This window comes from Mus musculus, chromosome 2 (assembly GCF_000001635.26).
Source record: "Mus musculus strain C57BL/6J chromosome 2, GRCm38.p6 C57BL/6J".
Classification (NCBI taxonomy): domain Eukaryota; kingdom Metazoa; phylum Chordata; class Mammalia; order Rodentia; family Muridae; genus Mus; species Mus musculus.
Genome location: NC_000068.7, coordinates 73,357,252 through 73,381,178, shown reverse-complemented (window position 1 = coordinate 73,381,178; position 23,927 = coordinate 73,357,252). Strand labels below are relative to the sequence as shown.

The following is a 23,927-nucleotide window of genomic DNA, read 5'->3' as shown; positions in this document are numbered from 1 at the left end:
GTTTTACGTTTTCTGCTAAGACAATAAACTAATAATAAACTAATTTGAGAGGCTGAGGATTCCTGAGAGGAAATATATTCTGCTTTTCGGAATACACTACCATTCCTAGAAACCACTTTTCATATTTAAAAATTCAAGTTGTATGTATTTTAACCACGCAGCACAGCATGGGGGCTATTGGGCCTGCCTCTCCATTGGGTTGCTTATGGGAGAGTGCTACATGCCAGCTGCTGAGCCAGCTGCTGGGCACAGACCCTGGAACAGAGTTCTCAAACACACTGCACTTATAGTTCAGTGAAAATAATCTATAAGATTGAACTAAGAACCTACTCAATGTCAGCGGGGCCAAAGAGTAGGTAAGGGGCAGGCCTGGGGAGAAGGTGCTTGGCCGAGAGCTGGCTTCAGGCTTCTCTGATGTTGAGTAGCCTGAGCAGAGATCCAGTGGGATGATACACTGTACAGTTGAAACCTACGGTGAACTCTAAGGCACCCTCGGCTTATCTCATCGTCCTCCAACCAGTCAGTTCACCACCCGCCAAAAAAGATTGGAGAGAACTTTGCCTTTTCACCTTTTCCCATCTTAGCCATGGAAAAAAAATACCACGGAGATGAGATAACACTGAGTAAAGCAAGGGACAGAGAGGGAGGCAGGGCTCAAGGCTCTCAGGAAATTAGTCTGTAACTAGAAGCTCTGTAGGTATTCCTTTATTAAACCTTAAACTGAAATTGCACAGCAGAGGTTAATGTTTGTCTATCTCCTTAAGAGAACCAAGAATGTAGTCTGGTGAAGGATTTGTAGTATAAAGACGCCAGAAGTGGCTCATGGCCACCGTGTTGATTAAGCATTTAGTAAATATTGTTCTTATTTTAGACTTGAGCTACACGTATATAGTTTCATGCCTTTATAAACTAGTGCGCTCAGAAAGAGAACTAACATTGGTAACTTTATAGTTTACAGGGGGCTTTATAATTTGAATAGGGCACATATTATCACTTTCAAATGAGGAGGCAGGGTTACAGGGTTGTCTTAGGGTCACGCAGCTGACATGTGCCCGAGACCCAGCTCTCCGCTTTCTGGTCCTGTATCCCAGATGCTCTTTCATGCCACACAGTTACATAACAGGGTAAGCCTATCTTAGAAGACCCAACCAACCTTTGTAAATTTAGCAGTTTCAGATGGAATCCGATGCTTTTGTCCTTAAAGCCATGTCCAGGAGGGGGTAGGGTGGTAGCTTAGTGAGAATGATTGCTGCAAAAGCAAGAGGACCTCGATTTGAACTTCCAGCACCCACATACAGGCCAGGCACGAGGGCGTTAGCTTTCTGAAGCCCTCCTCTGCTGTGTGAAAGGCCTTGTACTCTGTGTGCTTGCTTTCTGTGTGTGTTGCTTTGCCCATAATAAAAGCCTTTCTTTACCAGCTTGAGGGGAAAAAAAAAAAGGCAGGCCTTTCCTACCTAGAACCCTAGTGCTGGGGGGTTGGGGAGAGGAAGGCCCCGGAGCTCACTAGCCAGTCAGCCTAACTGACACAGGCTTCAGGTTCAGTGAGAGACCTGTCTCTTTGTAGGCTCACACATCCTCCTCTAGCCTCTGGATGCACCCACAGATGAGTGAGTCCATAAAGGGGGGGAAAGAACAGAAGTGGAAAAAAGCTACTGGATAAATTACTTTCTCTATTAAGACACTTTTCAAATCAAATATATATGCCAAGCTATTTTTATCCCAGCTTTTCTTACAGTCTACGTTCTGTCAGTAAATTGGTAATGATCAGGTTCCTAGCAGCATAGCAACCTTAATTGCCGTGATGAGTGTGTTGGTCAATTTGGGATGAGAAGTTTTGCTGTTGGTGGCACTCATGGGTAAGAACTCTTGTAACACCAGGCTGTGGAGCATCGCTTTATTAAAAGCCAGTCATATAGGCAGCTTTCTCATCTGCCTGTGAAATGGAAGATGTGCTACAGAACATTATTCTAAATGTCTGCTCCCTAATGGGGCATTTGTTAATAGCGTCTGTGTCCATCTGCCTTCCCCTCTGTTCATGGTGAGTAGAGAAGAGAGACCTTTCTTTTGCTTTGCTTTACAACCTCTCCTAGGAATTCCCACTGTCGTGTCCATGGAAGAGTATTGATAATGAGTTGGAAGGAACATCCTTCTTAAGGCTGCATTGGCTCCTCAGCTTCCCAGTTCACAGGTGACTTGGGAAATGCTGTCATGGAGAGAAGACAGATAAGTTAGTGAATAAAGAAAAAAAGATGGCTCTATATCTTTTTCTGTACACTGTGACTATGGCATATAGAAAATAAACAGTGCTACATTACTGTGTAGTTTTTACATCAAAGTCAAATGAACTACAGACAGACTATAAAGAGTATACTGTCTTTTAGGACAGTTCTTTCCAAAGGTACTTTTAAAAATCCAGGTATGAGGAGAAACCTAGAGTCTACTAAGATAAACTGCCGACGTCAGCAGACCCGAATGGGCTCCCTGCCTCTGTCATTAAAATATACTAATAGGGCATAGTTAAGTCCTATAATTTATTCTTCAAACAATGCTGATAGCATAAGTACCCTGACTAATCATAATTATGCTCTAGTGCTCAAGCTGTAAACAGAAAGGAGATGAAGCCTTTAACTATATGCCACTAAATAATGGAATGATCTTGTCAGGGCCTTTGTGTTATTTGCTAGAGATTGAAACCCTGCAGAAATCAAAATGGGAGACACAGCGGGTGGCTAATTTTATCTTAGTTCTTCCAAGCTATATAATAACTCCTCATAATGGGATTCCCCCTCCCTCTAAGAGCCTTATTTATAATCATTAATTAATTAGGACCTAATAGTTGATGTCGTGATTATAAATCTAATTTTAGTTGCTATAGGTCACTGTATTCATGGGTATTTTCCTTTCCGACTGGAAAGATTGTCTTCAGGTTGCTAACAAAGGAAATCACTGCCAGTTTATAAAGATGGAATGTTAAGTAATTATGGAAATGAGAGGCAAGAGAGACTAAAATTCCCATGTTGAACCCCTTTTCTCTAGGAATTTAATAAGTATTTATTTAATCACAATTATTTGCTCTCCCAGTAGACATTACTTCTTTTGCCCTTATGCATTCATTCAGCTGAGTTAAAAGGCTCTAATTGTAACCTGCATTATAAATATTCACAATGTGTAAAAAGGAAAAAAAATGAAATTTCAGTTAGATAGGAGGAATGAGTTCCAGAGAACTATTGTACAAATAGTGAAATGCAGTTAATAACAATGTAAGTATTCACACCATAAAGAATTATATAAGAAAATACGTATGCTGGTGAGCTTAATTTAACCATCCCAAAATGGATACATTTCAGAATGACATGTATTATGTAACACATACCGTTTTTATCTGCCAATTTAAAACGAATTGGTAATCCCATCATTCAGAAGACTGAAGCAAGAGGACTGTTGGGAGTTCAAAGCCAGCATCAGCTGTGGTGTGAGATTCTGTATCAAACAACAAAATAAGGAGCTGAGGTGACAGCTCGGTTGATGGAGTGCTTGCTTTGTAAGCTCGAGCCCAGTGTGAACAACCGAGTGCTGGGGAGGTGGAGACAAGGATCCCTGGAGGTTGCTGGTTAGGCAGTGCAGCTGAATCAGGGAGCACCAGTTTCAGAGAGAGAGAGAGAGAGAGACCTTGTTTAAAAGGGTACAGTGGGGAGTGATTGAGAAGGACACTCAGCATCACCTCTGACCTCCACACATATGCACAAAGATACATGAAGATGTAAACACATGCATCAAAAAAGGCCAAATAAGGTGATCATTTTTTAAGATAAAATGTGGATCCCAAAAGAGGTTAGCCAATTACAGATATAAGTGATTGTAAGATGCAAAATGCATTTGTACTATATCTGAAGCCCTTAGCATTCACCAGTTAACCCTATCTATCAGCTTTGTGCATCACTGTGGTGAATCAAGTCTGTGGATTATAAAATGATGCCTTCAGTTTCTTGAGGTGGCATGGGTACTGAACAGAGTATCAGATTTCCAGAGAGGGCAAGATTTAATGATGTAGGTTGAAGACTTGGTAGAAGGAGTCCACAAGAGACCAGCCTCAAGTAGTAGGCAAGTTTCCGTAAGGAACAAATAAGGCTCAGGAGTCAGAGAGTGAAGGTCTGATCAGCAAGCGGAGCTCATGATTATGAAGCTAGTGTTCGTCTGCTGTGCCTGAGATATGGATCTAGCAGATGGAGTCTTTGCTTTATGGAGCAGTAAAAGATGTGTTGGATAAATACGAGGATAATTAATGGGGACTGGCTGTGCTCATTAAAAGAAAGCCACCAGGGCTGTTCCAGTGATGGAGGAAACGATAGAAAACTATTAATTTTTTAAAGTTTTGACTTTGAGTAGTTGTGATGTAGATGGTACTCTTTGGAGTTAATAATAAGATTGCAAAGAGTGGCTGAGGAAACACAAAAGAACGCTGGTGAGTAGATACACTGAGGGAGTCTTCCATATCTGACAGGAGCATGTTCAAGGCCCTCCTTCTGAGGATATATGTAGTAGGACTTGAACTCCCAGCAACGGCTCTTGTGTCAGCATTCAAGGTTGCCAATTATATGTAAATATGTATTATATATAATACAGTTTATTGTATACATACCTATAATCAAGTCTAATGTATACATTAGCTACATCAAGAGCTTCACAATGACTAGTAAGACAGAACAGTAATACACTGTAAAGAACGGTGTGGGTTACAGTCTCTGTCCTTTTCTATCGAGCTGCCACACTGCATGCTCCTTACTGTTCTTGCTGCAGCTGGATAACTGGGCAAGTAGGAAGGCAAAGCAGGGGAGGCATTTGATGGCTGTCCAACAATAGCAGAGAGAGAGAGAGAGAGAGAGAGAGAGAGAGAGAGAGAGAGAGAGAGAGAGCATACACAAGTGCTCATTATGTAGTAGTAGTCAAATTTCTGGACACAAGTGACCAATCTCTATCAGGGCTTTGAGGAGAGTGTGGAGTTGGAGATGGAGGTTGCCCCAGAAAATACCTTTGCATTGCATTGTGACCACTTAGAAAAAATTCTTCAAACTAGACTAAAACCACAAGGCATTCCCCAAGTGGATACTCCACTTAGAAAACTTAAGTGGTGGGCAGATACAGACCCCCTTTTCCTAGAGATAGAATATCAAAGGAGATGTGTAGCTACCTAAGAATGATCACCAAGATGGCTTTTTACTTAAGCAAGCAAAGCAGCAGAAATCATGAAGTACAGCCACCGAGTCATAAAGCCAACACATCTAACTTAAAATCAGTGAAGAGAACTGATGAAGTTTTATGCAATCCTATGAGTTTAACCTTTGCTCTGTCTTGGAAATATTACAGATTTATGTGTGTGCTTACTGAGAGAGAAAACAAGATGATTTGAATCTTATAGAAAATAAGAGTGGCTAATGAGATCAAGGTGAAGGTCTGAGGTTATATAATTTATTACATAACTTTAACGGGACATGTGTCTGACATTAACTGAATCCCGAGTAGGTAAACAAATATTTCCTGACTTGTGTCACTTTATCTTAATGTAAATTAAGAAACTTGATCTGCCTTATTTTCACATGATTGCCTCCACCCTTGGAATGATTGCAGCAGTTCATGTTATCTTTCTGTCTCAACCTCACATCTATTATGAATGAGCTTTGTATACTTCCAGCTGGAGAGGCTCAAGCTCTGTGTCCAAATCGAGGCTGAAGACAAAGTTGTGCACTTGGCAGCTTTACGTTGTCTTGGTCCACCACAGACCAGTCCCTCGGTCTTCACCTTCTAGAACTGCTAGACCTGTGGTCCCAGCACTTCCTCACCTCCCTCTTCTGTCATACTCAAGTTCTTCTTAAACCCCCAAAGGCCTTTTAAATCACCCACAGAACATAGCAGGCGGTGCCATTTCTTGTAAATCTCACACTTCTCGAGCATCATTTTTCAATAAGTACCAGACTCTTAGGGAACATGCCGAGAGGGGAAAAAATGATGCTTTTGTTTTCTTAGGAACCAGTAGTTACATTTGCAAGAGTTAGATACATAGTGTCTGACTGCATGCTGTTCCCCTCTCAAACATTTCCCAGCTCCAGCCTCCTCTCCTTTACATCTTCTCTGGTCTTGCCTGGAAGCATTTTCCTCATAGCCGATGTGCCCCATAAGCAAGGGTAGGTATGACTAGCACCTTCTTCCGTATAGCTCCCTGGTCCTGTGTAGGATGTCACTCTCTGCCCTCTTGCTGTTGTCTGGCTTGGCCACCCCTCCATGCTAGCCATTTCCTCCATCACCCTTTACCGGCTGACTCTCATCTTCCTTAATGAAGTTTTCTTTGTTCACTTGGGGCATCCTCCTCCTCAGGTACCTACTGAATTCTCTGCCCTCTCGCCCTAGTCTCCTCATCTCCAGTGAGGCTTTCCTCCATGCCAGGTGCCAGTTCACATGGCCACATCCTAGGTCACATCTGGAAAAGAGAAACTTGATAGCTCACAATCTGACTAAAACTCCTGGACCTAATTCATATGGTCCTGACCCAGCTCCCGTCAGCTATTCCGCATCCCTGCATCTTTGCCTGTAGAGTGTAGACTAGCTCCATCACTGTCCTATATCTTTGCATATAGTGTGTAGACTACCTCCATCACTGTCCTGCATCTTTGCATGTAGAGTGTAGACTACCTCCATCCCAGTCTTGCTGCTTTAGTTCCTGACTCCACTCTCTGGAATCTGCTGCCATCTGACACCGCCCCCACCTCCTCCCCGCCTTACCACCCAGTGAAACTGCTCTCTCATGAGACCAAGCAGTTATCTTTTGCCATCACTATGTATTATAGATTTCTACTTTGAATTGCTCTTTTAAACATTTTACAGCTCTCTCCTTTTCTTTGAGATTCATCTTTAAGCTCCTGTCTGGAAACATAGTTACGATTTTAATAAAAATAATTTAAAGTTGAATGTTACTTTTATAAACCGGGTGGTACTTAATCTAGTATTTCTTCCTTGTCAGTTTTATTACTAAAATTTGCCTTTCTAAAAATAACTGAATGGCTTACTTGTCACTATTTAGACTAATTTTCATTTATGCTAACAAGAAAATGTTAAATACATATTCTTATAATTCTGTGGTAACGTTTAAAAACCAATATTCTTGTTTTTCAGTTGAAGCTCTGTACCAATCTACATATCCAGAGTATCTGCAGTACATTTATTTGGTGGCACCAATATCTCTTATGATGCTAAACCCCATAGGGTTTATCTTCTGTGAAATCCAGAAGTCAAAAGACACTCAAAATGCTTCTCAAAATAAAGCAAAAATTGTGGGACTTGGATTTCTACGCGTGTTACAGAACCCGATAGTATTTATGGTCTTTGTTGGCATTGCCTTCAATTTTATTCTTGATAAAAAGATCCCAGTATATATGGAAAACTTTCTGGATGGGCTTGCAAATTCCTTCTCTGGATCAGCCCTGTTTTATCTTGGTCTGACCATGGTAGGAAAAATCAGGCGACTGAAGAAGTCGGCGTTTGTGGTTCTTACTCTTCTCATCACAGCCAAACTGTAAGTTTTGCTTATTTAATTCGGGAATTTTAGTTTGAGAACAAAAAGCCTGTTTAACCAATCCATTGTGTTGTATTGCACCTTCTTATTTTTCCTTTAAATATTCATATTTTTCCTTTAAATATTGATCCTTGCTTATATAGTTGTTGAGATTTAAAGGAAAATGGACTATTTAGGTATTATTAAAAATTATTTTCTTTTTTTTTAAGTTAAAAGCTCTTTTTTAAAAGCTTTATTTATTTATTATATGTAAGTACACTGTAGCTGTTTTCAGACACTCCAGAAGAGGGTGTCAGATTTTGTTATGGATGGTTGTGAGTCACCATGTGGTTGCTGGGACTTGAACTCAAGACCTTTAGAAGAACAGTCTGTACTCTTAACCACTGAGCCATCTCTCCAGCCCTAAAAATTATTTTCTTACTATGGCATGTAGGTTATTTTTCTACCTTACTGTCAGAAGATAAAGATTATCAATTTTTCTTCATGCTTTTTTCCCCATTCAGCTTTTGTGTAAAGTTTACCTAATATTTTCAAGATCTCAGTAAAATCATACTTAGTTAATTTTTATGCTTCTGGGCATTCAACCCAGGGCCTTCTACAAGCTAGGTAACTTTCTACTACTGAGCTATCCTACATCCCTAGATCATATTTTTAAAATAAATTTTGCAAAATTTCTAAGTCCATTAAAAATCATAAGGTAAATGCATCTTTTGTTTAAGCATAATAACTTTTAATATACAGTATTTTTTTTAAGAATTTGGGAATTGTTCAATGACCATGAGCTTGGTTAAATGTTCTAAATATAGGTAAGGTAATATAAACATTTTTAGATACAGTATCATTATTGGGATAACATTATAATGGAAATACTTTTTATTTAATAGTTCTTAGCTTATTGGTTTGTCAGCCATGGAGTTGACATAATTTTACTGCATTATTACCCAAAGTACTTAGGGCATGCTTAAATGTGGGACCAGGACATTTATATTTCCAAAATAATAAAGAATGAGTAGTTCCAAAAAATAGTTTTGGTGGTAATATGTTCTTCATAATATTTGAGTTAGTATTTCCACTATAATGTTATTTCAATAGTGATAATGTTGCACTTTCAATGTTAATTAAAAATTTTTAAGGTCTTTTATTCTTTTTAGATATTTGATTCTTTTTATTTAAATTAAAGGGGTGGAGGGCTGGAGAGATGGCTCAGCATTGACTCTTCTTTAGACAACCAGGGTTTGAGTTCCAGGACCCAGATGGCAGCTAATTCCAGTTTCAGGGTGGATCCACCTCTGTCTTCTGGCCTGTGTGGGCACTGCATGCACACGATACACAGAAATACAAGCAGGGCAATACAGCCAAACACATAAAAGACATACATACAATATATAAATGTATGAAAAGGAATTACGGTGCCTCAGCTTCATGAACTACCTATTACAACAGACATCTAAGGGTAATTAGGGACTAGGGGGGTGGTTCAGTCTGTAAAGTGCTTATTGCACAAGCGTGAGGACTTGAGTTTGGTTCCGTGGGAGGCTTGTAAAAAGCCAGGCATCGTGGCATGTGCCTGTAATTCCAGCCCTGGGAGGATGGAGATTCCCTAGGGCTTCCTGGCCAGCCAGCCTAGCTGAAGTGGTGAATTACAGGTCCAGTGAGGGATCTTGTCTCAAAAAATAAAGTGGAGAGCAGCTGAGGAAGACATCTCATGTCAGCCTTTGACCTCCACAGGCACACCTGTGCACATGGTACACACATTCACAGTCCCAATGTATCTCTCTAGGCACTGCTGTGACAATGTATCGGTGAGCCTGTGAGCTTAGTGACAGTGCTGTTCTTTCTACAGAACAGTGGAGACTCTAATAATAGACTGACTGCTCACCAGGTCTGGCTTCCCTTTGTTTTCTGCTCCCCGCAGTTGTTTCAGTTCCCTTTGCTTCATCTTTATTTACACATTGGGAGATCTAATGATTAAGATGCCTAGTTTCGTCTGCTTTTTACAGTCTCATTGTGCTGCATTGTTATCATTAATCGAACCATTTAAACCCTTAATCACAAATTTCAGCTGTTTTTTTTTTTCCAAAAAGTTTTGAAAGATTCTTGAACGAAGTTCCTAAGATTTTTTCAACTTTTTTTTTCCCATCTAACTTATCAGTTAACCAATAGAGGAAGCAAGAAAGCAGCTATGATTGTAATGCTTCCCTTTCTTTTTCTCTTTTTGCAAGAAATTTTTGTAAAAATCTCTTTTCCTCTTTATGTTCCCTAATGTTTGAAAATATTCCAGGGTGTGGTTCTTGAAGTGGCTCCTAGTTGAGTTCTTGGCTTCCAACAAAATGTCCGGCAGCAATAAAATATACGCAGGGCCATGCATATGCCTTCTGGGCAGGAGAACAATAGTAGCATAATTCCAGACTCACCCGTGCTGTTGCAAGCAGGGACAGACAGGCATTGGTGTTAAAGTACATTCTGTATCTTTTCTGTCTCCAGCCTGGTGCTGCCCCTCCTGTGCAGAGAAATGGTGGAACTCCTGGACAAGGGGGACAGCGTAGTGAACCATACAAGCCTGTCCAACTATGCGTTTCTATATGGTGTCTTCCCTGTGGCTCCAGGAGTGGCTATCTTTGCAACACAGTTCAACATGGAAGTGGAGATTGTATGTATGCACTGGTGTTCTCTACGCTGGGTGGTTTCTGTGCTGAGGAGAAGACTGAAGTTGTAAACCCCAGAAAGCAACGTTCTTTTAGTGAGAATTTGGGATTCCTAAGCTGCCTCACTGTAACTAAGGAGGCGCTCTGTAACATTCTAAGGCCACAGTTATTTCATATGGGAACCTTAGTTACATGTTTTCTTCTGTTTTTTTAAACCTGTGCTTTTTTTTTATTAGCCATTATTTTATTTTCTTTCAAGTACTTATACTTAAGCTTTAAAGTTATATACAGAGGTGCAACTTTTGAAATTTTAAGGGAAAAAAAAATCTACTTCGTTCCACAATAAAGTGAGAAAATTGGTGCATAACTGGTACCTATGTATATTGTGCATGGCATGCACTGTGTTAAGGGGTTCTAAAAATGACATGAAGGACAATTTCATTAACCGATCTATATCATGTTTGGTAATTATTTTCTGTTAATTGACACCCCCCCCCATAGTTTGTGACGTAGTATGGAAGAAAACTGCTCATAGATTTAGTTAGATCATTGGAGGAGTTCTTTTCCTAGAACCTAAGTCATCAACAACAGAATTTATAATAATATTTTTATATGTAAACATCATTTGAACCTAGATTAGGAAGAGGGGCCAACAGAGCATTCTCTTATAACAGAGAAGTACGGCAGCGGATAATGTGCCGGATTCCATGGTGTCTTCACTGGCTTTCATTTTCAGTTTAAAATGCATTAATGCATTATGGGTATTTAAGTGTTTAAGCAATTGTTTAAGTAAGATTATGACTCCTTAATTTGATCTCATTTTTGCAGATAACCTCAGGCATGGTAATAAGTACATTTGTGTCTGCTCCAATCATGTATGTTTCTGCCTGGTTATTAACCTTTCCTACCATGGATGCCAAGCCACTGGCGTATGCCATTCAGAATGTTAGCTTTGATATAAGTATTATCAGCCTGGTCTCCTTGGTAAGTATGTTGTACTGTCAAATTGAATGGAAACCACAAAATAAGTTTGAAAGTAACTACTAATAGCAGTTTAAAAAAACAAACAAACAAACTATTTATTTAACAAAACAGAGAAGTAAAACCTATCTGAAAAAAAAAATGTAATCTCAACTTTGTAATTGACTGAGTATGTCTTTCCAGTCAGGAGTTTTGAGCTGTATAGTCGGCATGGTGTGAGACTCAGACAAACTTGGATTTGATTCCTTGTCCTATTGCGGTTTATCTATATCTCTCTTTGGAGTTACTTAATCTCTCTTAAGCTTAGTTTTCTTAGCTACCAAGATAATCATTCCACCCATTTCTATGGCTTGTTTTAAGGTTTGAGACAATGAGATAAGCATTCTATGAATAATGATCACCGTACAAATAACAAGCTATTCTAGCATCATAGGATCAACAAAGGTCTTTGGGATCAAGATCAACTATTTAAGTGAAACTTCAGATACCTTTTCAAACTTGATCCTGCTACCTCAAATGTATATGCTTTTAACAACTAGAGTATCCACATTGGTCAGATTGCCTGCTGAATTCCGTCAGAATTCTAGATTCGAAAAAGGCAGTGTTTTAAGGAATGGATACATATAACAATAAATAAATGCATGATTAATGAGTTTTTAGAAAAATTCATATCTACCACATATTCTGAAAAACCTATGTTCCTTGATAAGAAGGTAGTTTGGGGAGAGAGAAGGTGTCAACTTCTATTGGCAATTAAGAAAAGGAACAAAATTAGCTAGCACACTTTCCTGGGCACTCTAAAGGCAGAGTAGAAATGCAATTCTTGTTCTGGGGTGTCGCTTAGTGTAGATCATGTGCTTATAATGCATGAGTCCCTAGGTTCTGGGTACTAGCCAGAAAAAAAAAAAAAGAGAAGGGGGAGGGGGAGGAACCCAATCCTTTTAAACACTAGGAATACAAGATTGATCTTGGTGTGGGAGGTATGTGTTGTTTGAAATAAGACCACCTGGAATTTAGAGTACTCAGGAACTAGTATCATAGAATTCAGAAAGGAAAAAAAAAAAGAATTAAAACATTCTTTCCTAAATAATTGGTTGTGACATAGTGCCCTATCCCAGCCACACTGTAGGTAGACATACTTAGAATATGGCCCTAGACAAGCCATTAGTTCTTAAAGAACTAATTTGTTAACCATGGGATCTCCCCCCATGCCTTTTATATCACCGTGGATGCAGTAATTTATATTAACAATCTTCAGTTTCAACGAAACCTTAAAATCTCTCCTGGGACAAGGATGAAGAGGATTCTCTAAAAGTCTTAACCACGGGCCCAGGCATCGTGGCACTCACTTGTTACCTTAAGCACTGGGAGGCTGAGACAGGAGGGTCTGGAGTTCAGTGCAAATCTGAGTCATATAGCAAGGTTGTCTCAAGAGAGCCAAGGGCTAGGATGTAGCCCGAGGCTGAGTGCTTGTCTGTCGTATATAAGGCCCTGAGTCCAATCCCGTGTCACAATAACAAGATTTTTGATGTTCTGTTTAATAAGTAACTATAAAGATTGAGAAAGATAACTTGAATCTTTTATCTTCAAGATCTGGTCCCTGTCTATTCTTCTCTTGAGTAAGAAATATAAGCAGCTCCCACATATGCTCACAGCGAACTTACTCATCGCTCAGGTTAGTATGCCCAGGAAAGCTACAGCAACGCCTTCCCCTGAGGTTATTGCACTGCGTGAGAAACAATTGCTTCCTTGGATTTTTTTTTTTCAGTTACAAAGTCAAAATTATTAGCAGATGTGATCAGATATAATTTAATTAGAATTCATTAGTGCTTATATGTTAAATATTATAACATGTCTTAAAATTTGACATTAATAATGGCAATCAATGTCAACTTTGCATTTTAAAAATACAAACAAGTGAATCATTAAAAAATGAACTCTTACCTGAGTGTGGTGACTCCCACTTATAATTCTGAACACTTAGGAGGCAGAAGCAGAAGTGTGGCCAAGTGACATCAGTCTGAGTAAGACTGTCTCGGCGACTGAAACAATAACACAAAGAGAACTCAGAACTTACTCCCCAGCATGTGGCCATAATGGAAAGAAGTTTAACATTGCCTATTAAATCTAAGGCTAAAACTTATAGTCTTTATTTTCATTTAATATGTACATCATTAAAGGCTCTATGGAAAACGGGTTTTTAGTCATAAAGCTTGAAATTTTAGTGAAACCAATAAATAGTTGATAATCAGCAATAGTTTTAAAAGAATGATTATTTTCTGTGAATAAAACTTTAATGGGTTTGATTAGATCAATAGTTTGTTATGGTATTAAGTCATATGATTTACTTTTAGCTATTATAAAAATCTTTCAATAATTTTTTTCTTTAGACTATTGTTTGTGCTGGAATGATGATATGGAATTTTGTTAAAGAAAAAAATTTTGTTGGACAAATTTTGGTGTTTGTTTTATTGTACAGCTCCCTGTACAGCACCTATCTGTGGACAGGTAAGTTGGCTCATAAAAAGACTGCTAAAGTCTGTCCCATCCCCTCTCTAAAAGACCTCAGCATCTACTGATCAATTTGGAGTCTTGATAGCACAGACACACACAAACACACAGACACACACACACACACACACACACACATATTATATCTGCAAAGCTGAATTACCTGCTGAGTACACTATTTCTGTCCAGCTCATTAGCTTTAGGCCCATGTCAGCCTAGTTTCCCCTTGAAGACACCAGGTGCAAAAGGGCAGAGAAGAGATGTGTCTCAGAGCTCACTGCTGGGGTCCTATGGAATGGCAAACTGTGGTTTTGCCTCTTACAAATTAACTACCTTTGGGTCACCTGTTTCATTTCTCCTAAAGCTGGCTTGCAGCACGTTACAGAGATACTCTGAGGATGATATGAAGTATGGATATTTATGATTGGTATATAGCAGACACTCAGTGAATGGAAATCTATTAGTTGTTCAAGAGAGGGAACGAGGCCATATAAGAACGAGAAAAGTAAGTTAGAAAAAGGATGTGGAGAGCTGGAGAAATGGCTCAGTGGTTAAGAGCACTGACTGCTCCTGAGGACCTAGGTTTGATTCCCAGCACCCATGTGGAGGCTCACACCATCTGTTACCCTAGTTCCCGGGGATCCAAAGGCCTTTACTGGTCTCCATGGGCACCAGTCATGCAGGCAGTGCACAGATATGCATGCAAGCAAACTCCTATAAAGTCAAATAAAATTTTAATGTAAAAATAGAGGACCCAATGAGAAAGGATATTCTTTTCAATTGGCTCCAAAATTATTATTTTGGAATTAGATTTTCACTTAGAAGCAGACAATATGGTATGTTTGTGAAATGCACTGTCTAAATGTTGTGTTCCTACCACAAACTTGAAATTGTAAAATGCTACCAGAAGGGACATTGTACAGTGGTTAATAAGCAAGGGCCAGGAAGTGACTGTCAGGGGGAAGACCTTTGATTTCATGCCCTAAGGATCAAAAGCGTGTCCTGTCTGAGCCTTTTGAAGTGAAGCAGTGCTCTGGGGAGGGATCGCCACATGACTGGTTCACAGCCAACAGAAGATGGCTTGTGCTTCTTTGAGCAAGTATACCTCTCATAGCATGAGGCTTATCATGAGATGTCAAGCTAAAAGATCCTAGAGACTGTAAATCCCAAGTATAGGCGGCCCGAACTGATGTCTACTTACATTTACTCAGATGGAATATGTAATGAGAGTAATAGAAGAACGAATAGATCCATCTGTCACAAAGCCCCAGCTACCTCCCAGACCTTCAAACATACATGCTGAGATCAATCTAAAGAACTTAGGAGTTTACTGGTGCAGTGAAGGTGACCTGTGATCATCAGATTATTATAAATACAGCACAATTTTATAGCTCACTTGTTCAAGGCCAGGCTCACAACCAAAAAAGACAAAATTATAGAGCCATTCAGTGTATTTGAAAATCTAATGTCCAGTCATTTTCAGATTGGTTTATAAATTATCTTTACCATTTCTGCCCTCCTGCATAGCTGCCTGCTTTGTTCTCCCTTTAAACCTATTGCTTTTTTTTAACACTTCAGCTAAGTCCTAAGTCAGTGAAGGCCCAAACTTTATGCACTAGTTAAACACTTTCAAATATACATTAAATGTATTAATGGTCATCTTCTCCACCTTCGTGCTGGTGCCGTTTGAATATTTCATGTTGTAAATTACGAAAGCCCAAAGAGCTGAATGGACTCAAGCCGATCTTCTCAGCAACCCCAGCAAGGGGTGCCAGGCTGTCGTCGGACAGCTGCAGTTCTTCACAGAGTAGGAGACCCAAACCCTGCACAAGGACCTAGGCATCTGTTTATGTTAATTCTCGTTTAAAACGTTAGTGATCGGTGCCCACTTATGTTAATTCTAACTGAAAGTGTTAAAGTACAAGGAAGGATCTTAATTTCCTACGGGAGCTCACAGATTAAAATGTACATCAGAATTCCCCAGGCTGGTTTTTTCTTTGTTTGCTTTCTTTTTTGTTTGTTTGTTTGTTTAAGGTTAGTGCCAGTTACTTCCACAGACAGGGTTTTGGGCTGGTTATCTCACTACCTCTCTCCAGACTGCTAGAGAGCCCTCATTGGACTGTAAGCCATAACATCAGTTGTCCTTCACTTGGCTCAAACTTAATCTGTAAGTCGAAATCTAAGTTCTGAAGAACAGGACTACTTAATTATATGGTGGACACAGAGGTGACTATCATTGAAGACGTCAAAAAGACTGAAATTTTCTTATAGACATATTATTACCAGATCCTGAAAAGTACGTCATATGAACCCAGGAGAGTTTCAGAACTTTACCTCATGTTTCTCAAAAGGTGGCCTCTCTACACCACTCTGCCCCATGCTGTGCAACTCAGTCAAGCCCTTGTCGTCCCCCCCCCTTACCTACGAAATTAAAGTGTTAATTTGAAATAGATGTTGCTTCTTCCTGAAGTCCTCAGATTCTGTAGCCTTATGGAACTTACTAAGTGCCACACGTATAAGTGAGAACTTGAAACAAGCTGGGTGTGGTGGAGCATGACTATCACTTCAGCGCCTAGAAGGCTGAGGCAGGAGGATCAAGAACAAAACAAATAAACAAACTTGAAATATTTATGTCTGTATTAGGTTTGTGCCACAGTTGTATTAAGTGTGTATCATATTTTTATGAAGCATCAGCCCTACATTTGAGGCATTTTCCAAAACCCAACCTGGGGTAAGAAATATTTACACTTCTTAGCACCAACAAAATGGAATCACTCTGAGAAATGTCTGTATACACTGAACTTGGAATGCTACTTGGATTCTAATCACCTAAGTGGAAAGAAACAAGCGACAACCATGAGTCGCTACGGCTTTTAAAAAGAAATCCTTCAGTGAAACAAAGATTCGAGTAAAGAAATGATTCTAGGAAAGAAAACACCAAAGATTTTTAATAGGAAAAAATGCTTCAAACAACATTTATTTGTAAGGAGGAAAATGTAAAAGCATGGTGGTGCACACTTGCAACTCCAGGACTTGGGAAGTAGAGTAAGAGCATCAGGTCAGCCAGGCTTCTCAAAAACCAGCCCAATAAAGTCACCAAAGCAAATGAGAGCCGGACCACCAGGGTATCGAAACATGCAGGGTCTCTCACAGAGTAAAGTGCTGCAGCTTCCATATCACGATTAAGAGTAATCATCGTTTATAATCTTGGTTTCTTGTTTCTAGGCCTTCTAGCAGTTTCTTTGTTTCTTTTAAAGAAGCGCGAGAGCGTTCAGCTCCCGGTGGGAATCATCATCATCTCTGGCTGGGGGTAAGTGGTGGCTTCCCGGTGTCCGCTTCCCGGTGTCCGCTTCCCGCTGTCCGCTTCCCGGTGTCCGCATCCCGGTGTCTGCTTCCTGGTGTCCATAGGCAGCTTCTGTTGGCTCACTCTTTCTTTCCTATGGCCCTGCTTACAGGATCCCTGCTCTCCTTGTGGGCGTGCTTCTGATAACTGGAAAACACAACGGAGACAGCATTGACTCAGCCTTCTTTTATGGAAAAGAGCAGGTGGGAAGAGTTCAATGGCGGTTTTTTCTTGAGAATGTCACATCTTAGCTTGTGTGCCTTGATATTAAAATTGAAGCGAAAATATATTTAAATTGATTATATAGGACACTGGTGATTTTATATCACTCTTGGTAACCTCAAGATCTAGACATTTTGTAACCTGAAGATTTCTAAATGCTTACAACTTGGTTATTTTATTTTATTAAGATTTATTTATTTGTATTTTGTGTACTCGTGTTTTGCCTGAATGTATGTGTGTGCACGGTTTGTGTGCTGGAGAAGCCAGCAGAGGGAGTCGAGTCCCCTGAAACCTGACTGTTCTGAGCTGTCATTTGGGTTCTGGGAGCCCAGTTCCTCCAGGTCCTCTGTAAGCGCAGAAAGTGCTCCTCACTGCTGAGCTCTCTCGCTAGCCCCTTAATTGATTTTTATTAAGATACATTTATGAGCCATGTTTCCTCTGCTGAAGGGAAAAAAGGCAAACAACTTAGCAGTAATAACAAATGAGAAATAGGTTACTCTCTTTTTAAATGATTTATTTTTATGAAGTATGGTTGAACTACACACAACATTTAGAAGTAAGAAAGGGTCTGTAAGAAGCATTTGGTTACGTAAAGGAAACCAATGACTTCATTGTTAAATACTTTCCATACAATGAGACATCTAAGAAACTTGTATGATTAAAGGCAAACTGTAATTTCTTTATAAGTAAGTCACAATCCTACATTCCTCTGTACTACTACCCATTTGGAAGAAACATTGTTCTATAGTATTTAAAGCTATACAGATGGAGCTGGGCAGTGGTGGCGCACGCCTTTAATCCCAGCACTTGGGAGGCAGAGGCAGGCGGATTTCTGAGTTTGAGGCCAGCCTGGTCTACAGAGTGAGTTCTAGGACAGCTAGGGCTATACAGAGAAACCCTGTCTGAAAAAAAATAAACAAAAAGCAAAAAACAAAAAACCCAAAACAAACAAACAAAAACCTATACAGAAATATTTTCTATCAAAAAGTTTTAAAATTGTTTGAATGACTTATTTATTTTTATTTTATGTGACTTGGTGTTTTGCCTGTATGTATGTCTGTGTGAGGCTGTCAGATCCCCTGGACTGGAGTTATAGGCAGGTATGAGCGACATGTGGGTGCTGGGAACTGAATCCAGGTCCTCTGGAAGAATAGCCAGTGCTCTTGACCACTGAGCCACCTTTCCAGCCTCTCCACTCAAAGTGTTCTTAAACTGTACTAAGATTATTAAGATGAGATTTTGAAAACTGGCCTAACATCTTGTTTTGATGCTGACAGATGATCACCACGGCAGTCACCCTGTTCTGCAGCATTCTCATAGCTGGGGTGTCACTCATGTGCATGAACCGCACCACCCAAGCTGGTCACTACGAAGGTTTCGGCCAGTCTCAGAACCACAAACCAGTAGAGCCTGGAAGCACTGCGTTTGAGGAGAACCCAGCACCAACAAATGAACCAGAACTCTTCCCAAGTTCTATCCCAGAAACAAGTATGAGCCCTACATGTATTTTAAAACTTACAGAAACTGTCACATGTATCTTAGATGTTTTTGTTCAGTGGAAAGTCATTACACTGCTCTAAATAATCTCGGCATTTGTCAAGGGAGCAACTTGAATAATTCTATTAGAGCTTCATTTTTCTAGCACTTCATTCATTGAGCTGAGATGAATGTTTTGTTGAATTCTAAGACTTCCAAGAGAGGCTGGCTGGGTGGCTGGGTGGCTGGGTGGCTGGGTGGCTGGGTGGCTGGATGGATGGATGGATGGATGGTTGAAGCAGGGTCTTATTCTGAAACCCAGGCTGGCCTCAAACTGTTGGTCATCCTGCTTAAGCTTCCTGAGTGCTGGGATTACAGACATGAGCCACCATGCTAGTTTTCAGTGCTGGGGATTGAACCCCAAACTTCACACACACTCAGGAAATATTCTACCTCGAAGCCATATCCCCAGCTTTGACCTGAGAATTTTAGAAGTAAAAGAAAAGGAACATCCTTGCTATGAAACTAAACACATTCATTTCCTACTTTAACAATATTTTATCAGGCAGGTGTCATCAATAAAATGAGTTTTAAGGAGAGACTTGACTTAAGTAAGACTAATCATATAAATTATCCATCTACAGACTATAGCCCAGAAGCCAAATCAGTCTTTCCAACTGATTTTGTGTAGTTTCTCAGCTAAGAAGTTATGTTGTTGTTTTGTTTGTTCTTTTGTTTTTGTACATTTTTTAAAAGATTGATATCAACATAAGATTTTTTTTTCCATTTTTTATTATGTATTTAGCTCATTTACATTTCCAATGCTATACCAAAAGTCCCCCTTACCCACCCACCCCCACTCCCCTACCCACCCACTCCCCCCCTTTGGCCCTGGCGTTCCCCTGTACCGGGGCACACAAAGTCTGCGTGTCCAATGGGCCTCTCTTTCCAGTGATGGCCGACTAGGCCATCTTTTGATACATATGCAGCTAGAGTCAAGAGCTCAGGGGTACTGGTTAGTTCATAATGTTGTTCCACCTATAGGGTTGAAGATCCCTTTAGCTCCTTGGGTACTTTCTCTAGCTCCTCCATTGGGAGCCCTGTGATCCATCCATTAGCTGACTGTGAGCATCCACTTCTGTGTTTGCTAGGCCCCGGCATAGTCTCACAAGAGACAGCTACATCTGGGTCCTTTCAGTAAAATCTTGCTAGTGTATGCAAAAGATTTTTTTTTTTATGACTCTTAAAAGTTCTATGAAACTTGAATTTCCTGTCTAAAATGTTGTGGAACATAGTCACACCGATTCACTTATGTGTTGTCAGTAGCTGTGTTCATGCCGGAGTGGCAGAGGTGAATCATTGCTGCAGAGCCCGAATGGGGCCCCTACTGCAGTGAAAACCTGCTCGGGTATTTCATTTTACAGCTATAGTCCATCAGCAAGAACCTAAGGCAGAAGCTGATGTCAGGGAGCTGGAAGAGTGCTGCTCTCTGGCTTGCTCCTCATGGTTTGCTCACCTTACACTTTTACAGCACCCGGGGCCACCAGCCCAGGGATGGTACCAGGGATGGCACCACCAACAGTGAGCTAGGCCTTCCCACATTTAATCATCAATCAAAAAAATGATCTCCAGGCTTGCCCATAGGCCCATAGGCCAGTCTGGTGGGAACATTTTCTCTCTCAACTGAAGTTCTCTTATCTCTAGCTGGTGACAAGTTAACACAAAACTGGCTGGCATGACTGACTCCTTGTCACCTTGACACACAACCACATCACTGTTAAAAAAAAAACACCTCTTCTTTATTATCCATTTCCAAGATCTTATATTAGTATTAATATCACAATATAAAACATTCCAATTTTAAAAGCCCCCACGGTTTTTAATAATTAAAATACTTTAAAAGTTCAGTCTTGGAGGCAGAGGCAGACGGATTTCTGAGTTCGAGGCCAGCCTGGTCTACAGAGTGAGTTCCAGGACAGCCAGGGCTATACAAAGAAACCCTGTCTCAAAAAAAAAAAAAAAAAAAAAAATCAGTCTTTTTAAAAATTGTCTCTCTAAAATAACAAACTTTCTTAACTGTGAGCTTCTGTAAAATTAAAAGTAAACTAAATACTTTGTTACTCCGAGAGAACCAGGTCACAGTCACATTTAGACCAAAGAAAAACCAAAGTCCAACTATGTCAAGCATTTAGGCCTCACGCTCTGGGCTCCAAAGGGCTTGCCCACAGCACACCCAGCTTATCTCCTAGGTCCAGGCCAGCTCCATTCCACAGCTGCTGTCCTCAGTGGCCATCCCATGGTACTGGCATCTCTAAAATGATAGGGTCTCTACTGTACCGGGGTTTCACTTTTACCAATAGCCTCTCCCAAGCCCTCTTTATGGACTCTGACCCTGAAGAGTGATACGGTACCAAGCCTCAACTTCTCTCTATGACTCCTTCAGTCTTGGAGCTTCCGCTTCAGCTGAGGCCACACATTCACCAAAGGTCTCACTGGCCTCTCACAGCACCACCTCAGCTGCTCTCCATGGCCCCTTCATGCCTTTAAAACCAGCACCTGGACGACTTTACACATCACCATGTTCATTCATTCACTGGTGAATGAATGCCAAGTCCAGACTTGATGACCTCTGGGCCACAGCTTCTGTGTGCTGGTCCTGAGGAAACACTTACCAGAAGATTTAACTTCAGGGATTCTGGTCTCTTCTTAACCGCAGATCATTTCTCAGACCCAGTTGGCCAACATCAGTTGTTCCAGGAAAGCAAAGGTTTCACTCAGTGGTCCTGGTCTCTTGTTAATCACAGCTGATTCTTCAGCCCCAGCTGCCCAGAACCACAGATTCTTAATTCAAAATATTAAATGGCCCCATTGGTCTGAAACTTTTCATCAGTACCTCACACACCAGACCTCCATTATCTGGAGGCCTCAGCAATCATTTGCTCTCAGAACTGTTTTCTAAGTTCCCACAGAACAGCCTACTGATCTCTGAGCACTGAATGGCTTTTCCATCCCCAAATTCCAAAACCCTTTCACAATCCTCCCCAAAACATGTCAGGGCCTGTCGCAGCAATACCCCATGAACCTGGTCCCAATTTCTGTCTTAATTAGGGTTATCATTGCTGTGATGAAACACCATGACCAAAAATAACTTGGAGAGGAAAGAATTTATTTCATCTTCTAGTTTATAGTTCATTATCCAGGGAAGTGAGGGCAGGAGCTGATGCAGAGGCCATGGAAGACGGCTGCTTACTGGCTTGCTCCTCGTCGTTTGTTCAGCCTGCTTTTTTACAGCACCCAGGACTCCCTGCCCAGGGGTAGCCCTACCCACCGTGGGTAGATAGCTAGCAATTTATTCATCTGTTTCTTTACTGAGAGACATTTGATTTGCTTGAAACACATCTGTTAGAAGTAGTGCAGCAGTGAACATCTGTATTCATATACGCTTGAGGACTGGTCTTAAGATCGTATTTGTGAGTCATTGGAAATATAACCGCTCATGCAAACCCACTTATGTGGGTCTGGTTCCAGATTTCCTTGGCTTTTAAGTATATTGCTGGAATCTCCTTTTGAATATAGAGGCAGCATTTTTTAATTTTCAGACATACTGTTCCTGTCTCAGTTTCTCAGGATTTCTAACAAACCTCACTGATTTCCTCCTCAAGTGAAAGAGTCATTTAGAGCAAGTAGTTCTTCCTCCGTGGGGTCCGGTGTCTACCCCGGCCTCTATTTCCAGTGTCTGCTAGATTCTTATAATTCCTTTCTAACTGGACCCTTTCCCCCACCTCCCATCATTCTGGGTCCAGTCTAGCTGATGTGAAATGGCCAAGCCAACCTTCCTCTCGAGCTTCTTCCACATCAAACTCCTGCTGTAGTTCAGGTTGAGACCCTCAAGTCCCTCCAGTACCTGATAATTCCTGCTCAATCCGGTTCTTCCTTCTCTCCCTGTGAACACTACCAACTTCTTCGTGCTTTTCCCCAGACTGGCCCTTGTGTCCTCTCTCTCCTTCCTGCTTTTACTGCATAGCCCTTAAACCCAGGCTCACTGACAATCTGTGGTGATGTCATCAGAATTTTATTCTTCCAAGCCTCTTGATGATGTTCCTTTTAAAATTGATTGTCTTAGTTGGGTTTTACTGCTGTGGACAGACACCATGACCAAGGCAAGTCTTACAAAGGACAACATTTAATTGGGGCTGGCTTACAGGTTCAGAGGTTCAGTCCATTATCGTCAAAGTGGGAACATGGCAGCATCCAAGCAGGCATGGTGCAGGAGGAGCTGAGAATTCTACATCTTCATCTGAAGGCTGCTAGCAGAATACTGACTTCTAGGCAGCTATGATGAGGGTCTTAGAGCCCACACCCACAGTGACACACCTACTCCAACAGGGCCACACTTCCTAATAGTGCCACTCTCTGGGCTGAGCATCTATAAACCATCACACTGAAAAACTGTAAAACAGTTTCTTTTCTTTTTTTTTTTTTTTTTACAGAGGCCATATTGCTTATTTGTGTGTGTGTGTGTGTGCTCATTTTCTATAGATAAGCCATTGTAATAGCCTCATGTGTTTTCTTAATTTTTACATCTTTTTTATGTAATTTTACTATTTAAACCTTCATGTTTCTGGAGAGCTAGGCTAGATAGTTTATTTTCTCTTCTGTTATTCTGTGGTTCTCTTTCTAACCTTGAGGTGGCATTATCATCTTAACTAAAAAGACATTTGTAATGGCCTACACATAATAAGTTTTATACGTTGAAATACTTTTGTCTTTAAGAATATCACAGACGAACTTAAGTACATTATCAATAAGAGGTTAAGCCTAAGTATAACTCATTTTTCTAACATGTACATTTTAAAAGTTTAATCACCAAAATTATTACTCTATTAATATTGCAATCTATGTCAGGAAACACTATGGCTATATAACTGTAAAAAAATTTTTAAAGGGTACTCTGTGCAGTTATCTGAGGAAATAAATGTGTAAAATAAATCTATAAACAAACAAATATATAAGTATAATAAATGAATAAAAACAGAAAAACTATAGCCACACAGCGCACGACTCACGGTGACTTATGGAGAACAGCCTGCCTGAGAACCTGCCAGCGCTCCGGCCCTGTGTGCTTGGAAAAAGCAGAGAACTGTTAGGCTCACATTTGCCAGACTCCTGAGGCACGAGTGCCTGA

General features: G+C 40.5%; 1 protein-coding gene and 1 long non-coding RNA gene across 10 annotated transcripts in view; one reads left to right on the top strand and one right to left on the bottom strand.

Annotated features, from left to right (window-relative positions):
- Gpr155 (G protein-coupled receptor 155) overlaps positions 1-23,927 on the top strand; it is a 45,016-nt gene that overhangs the window by 5,343 nt on the left and 15,746 nt on the right. For 7 of the 8 annotated variants that reach the window (NM_001190297.2, NM_001276443.1, XM_006500104.2 and 4 more), the window contains 8 exons: positions 7,165-7,564; positions 10,049-10,214; positions 11,038-11,193; positions 12,782-12,865; positions 13,581-13,698; positions 16,927-17,011; positions 17,157-17,247; positions 18,544-18,754. In NM_001190297.2, coding sequence (NP_001177226.1) covers positions 7,165-7,564; positions 10,049-10,214; positions 11,038-11,193; positions 12,782-12,865; positions 13,581-13,698; positions 16,927-17,011; positions 17,157-17,247; positions 18,544-18,754 — 1,311 coding nt within the window. The remainder of the gene's footprint in view (positions 1-7,164; positions 7,565-10,048; positions 10,215-11,037; positions 11,194-12,781; positions 12,866-13,580; positions 13,699-16,926; positions 17,012-17,156; positions 17,248-18,543; positions 18,755-23,927) is intronic. The other variant, NM_001276444.1, reaches the window with a different exon arrangement.
- Positions 1,881-23,875, bottom strand: Gm13709. Of its 2 annotated transcripts, none has more exons than XR_866432.2 (4): positions 21,415-23,875; positions 13,135-13,232; positions 3,374-3,624; positions 1,881-2,203 (listed from the first exon to the last, which is right to left on the bottom strand). It is a non-coding gene; the product is annotated as a predicted gene 13709 (long non-coding RNA). The 2 variants fall into 2 exon arrangements; XR_866433.3 differs by having other exon boundaries at positions 3,374-3,480.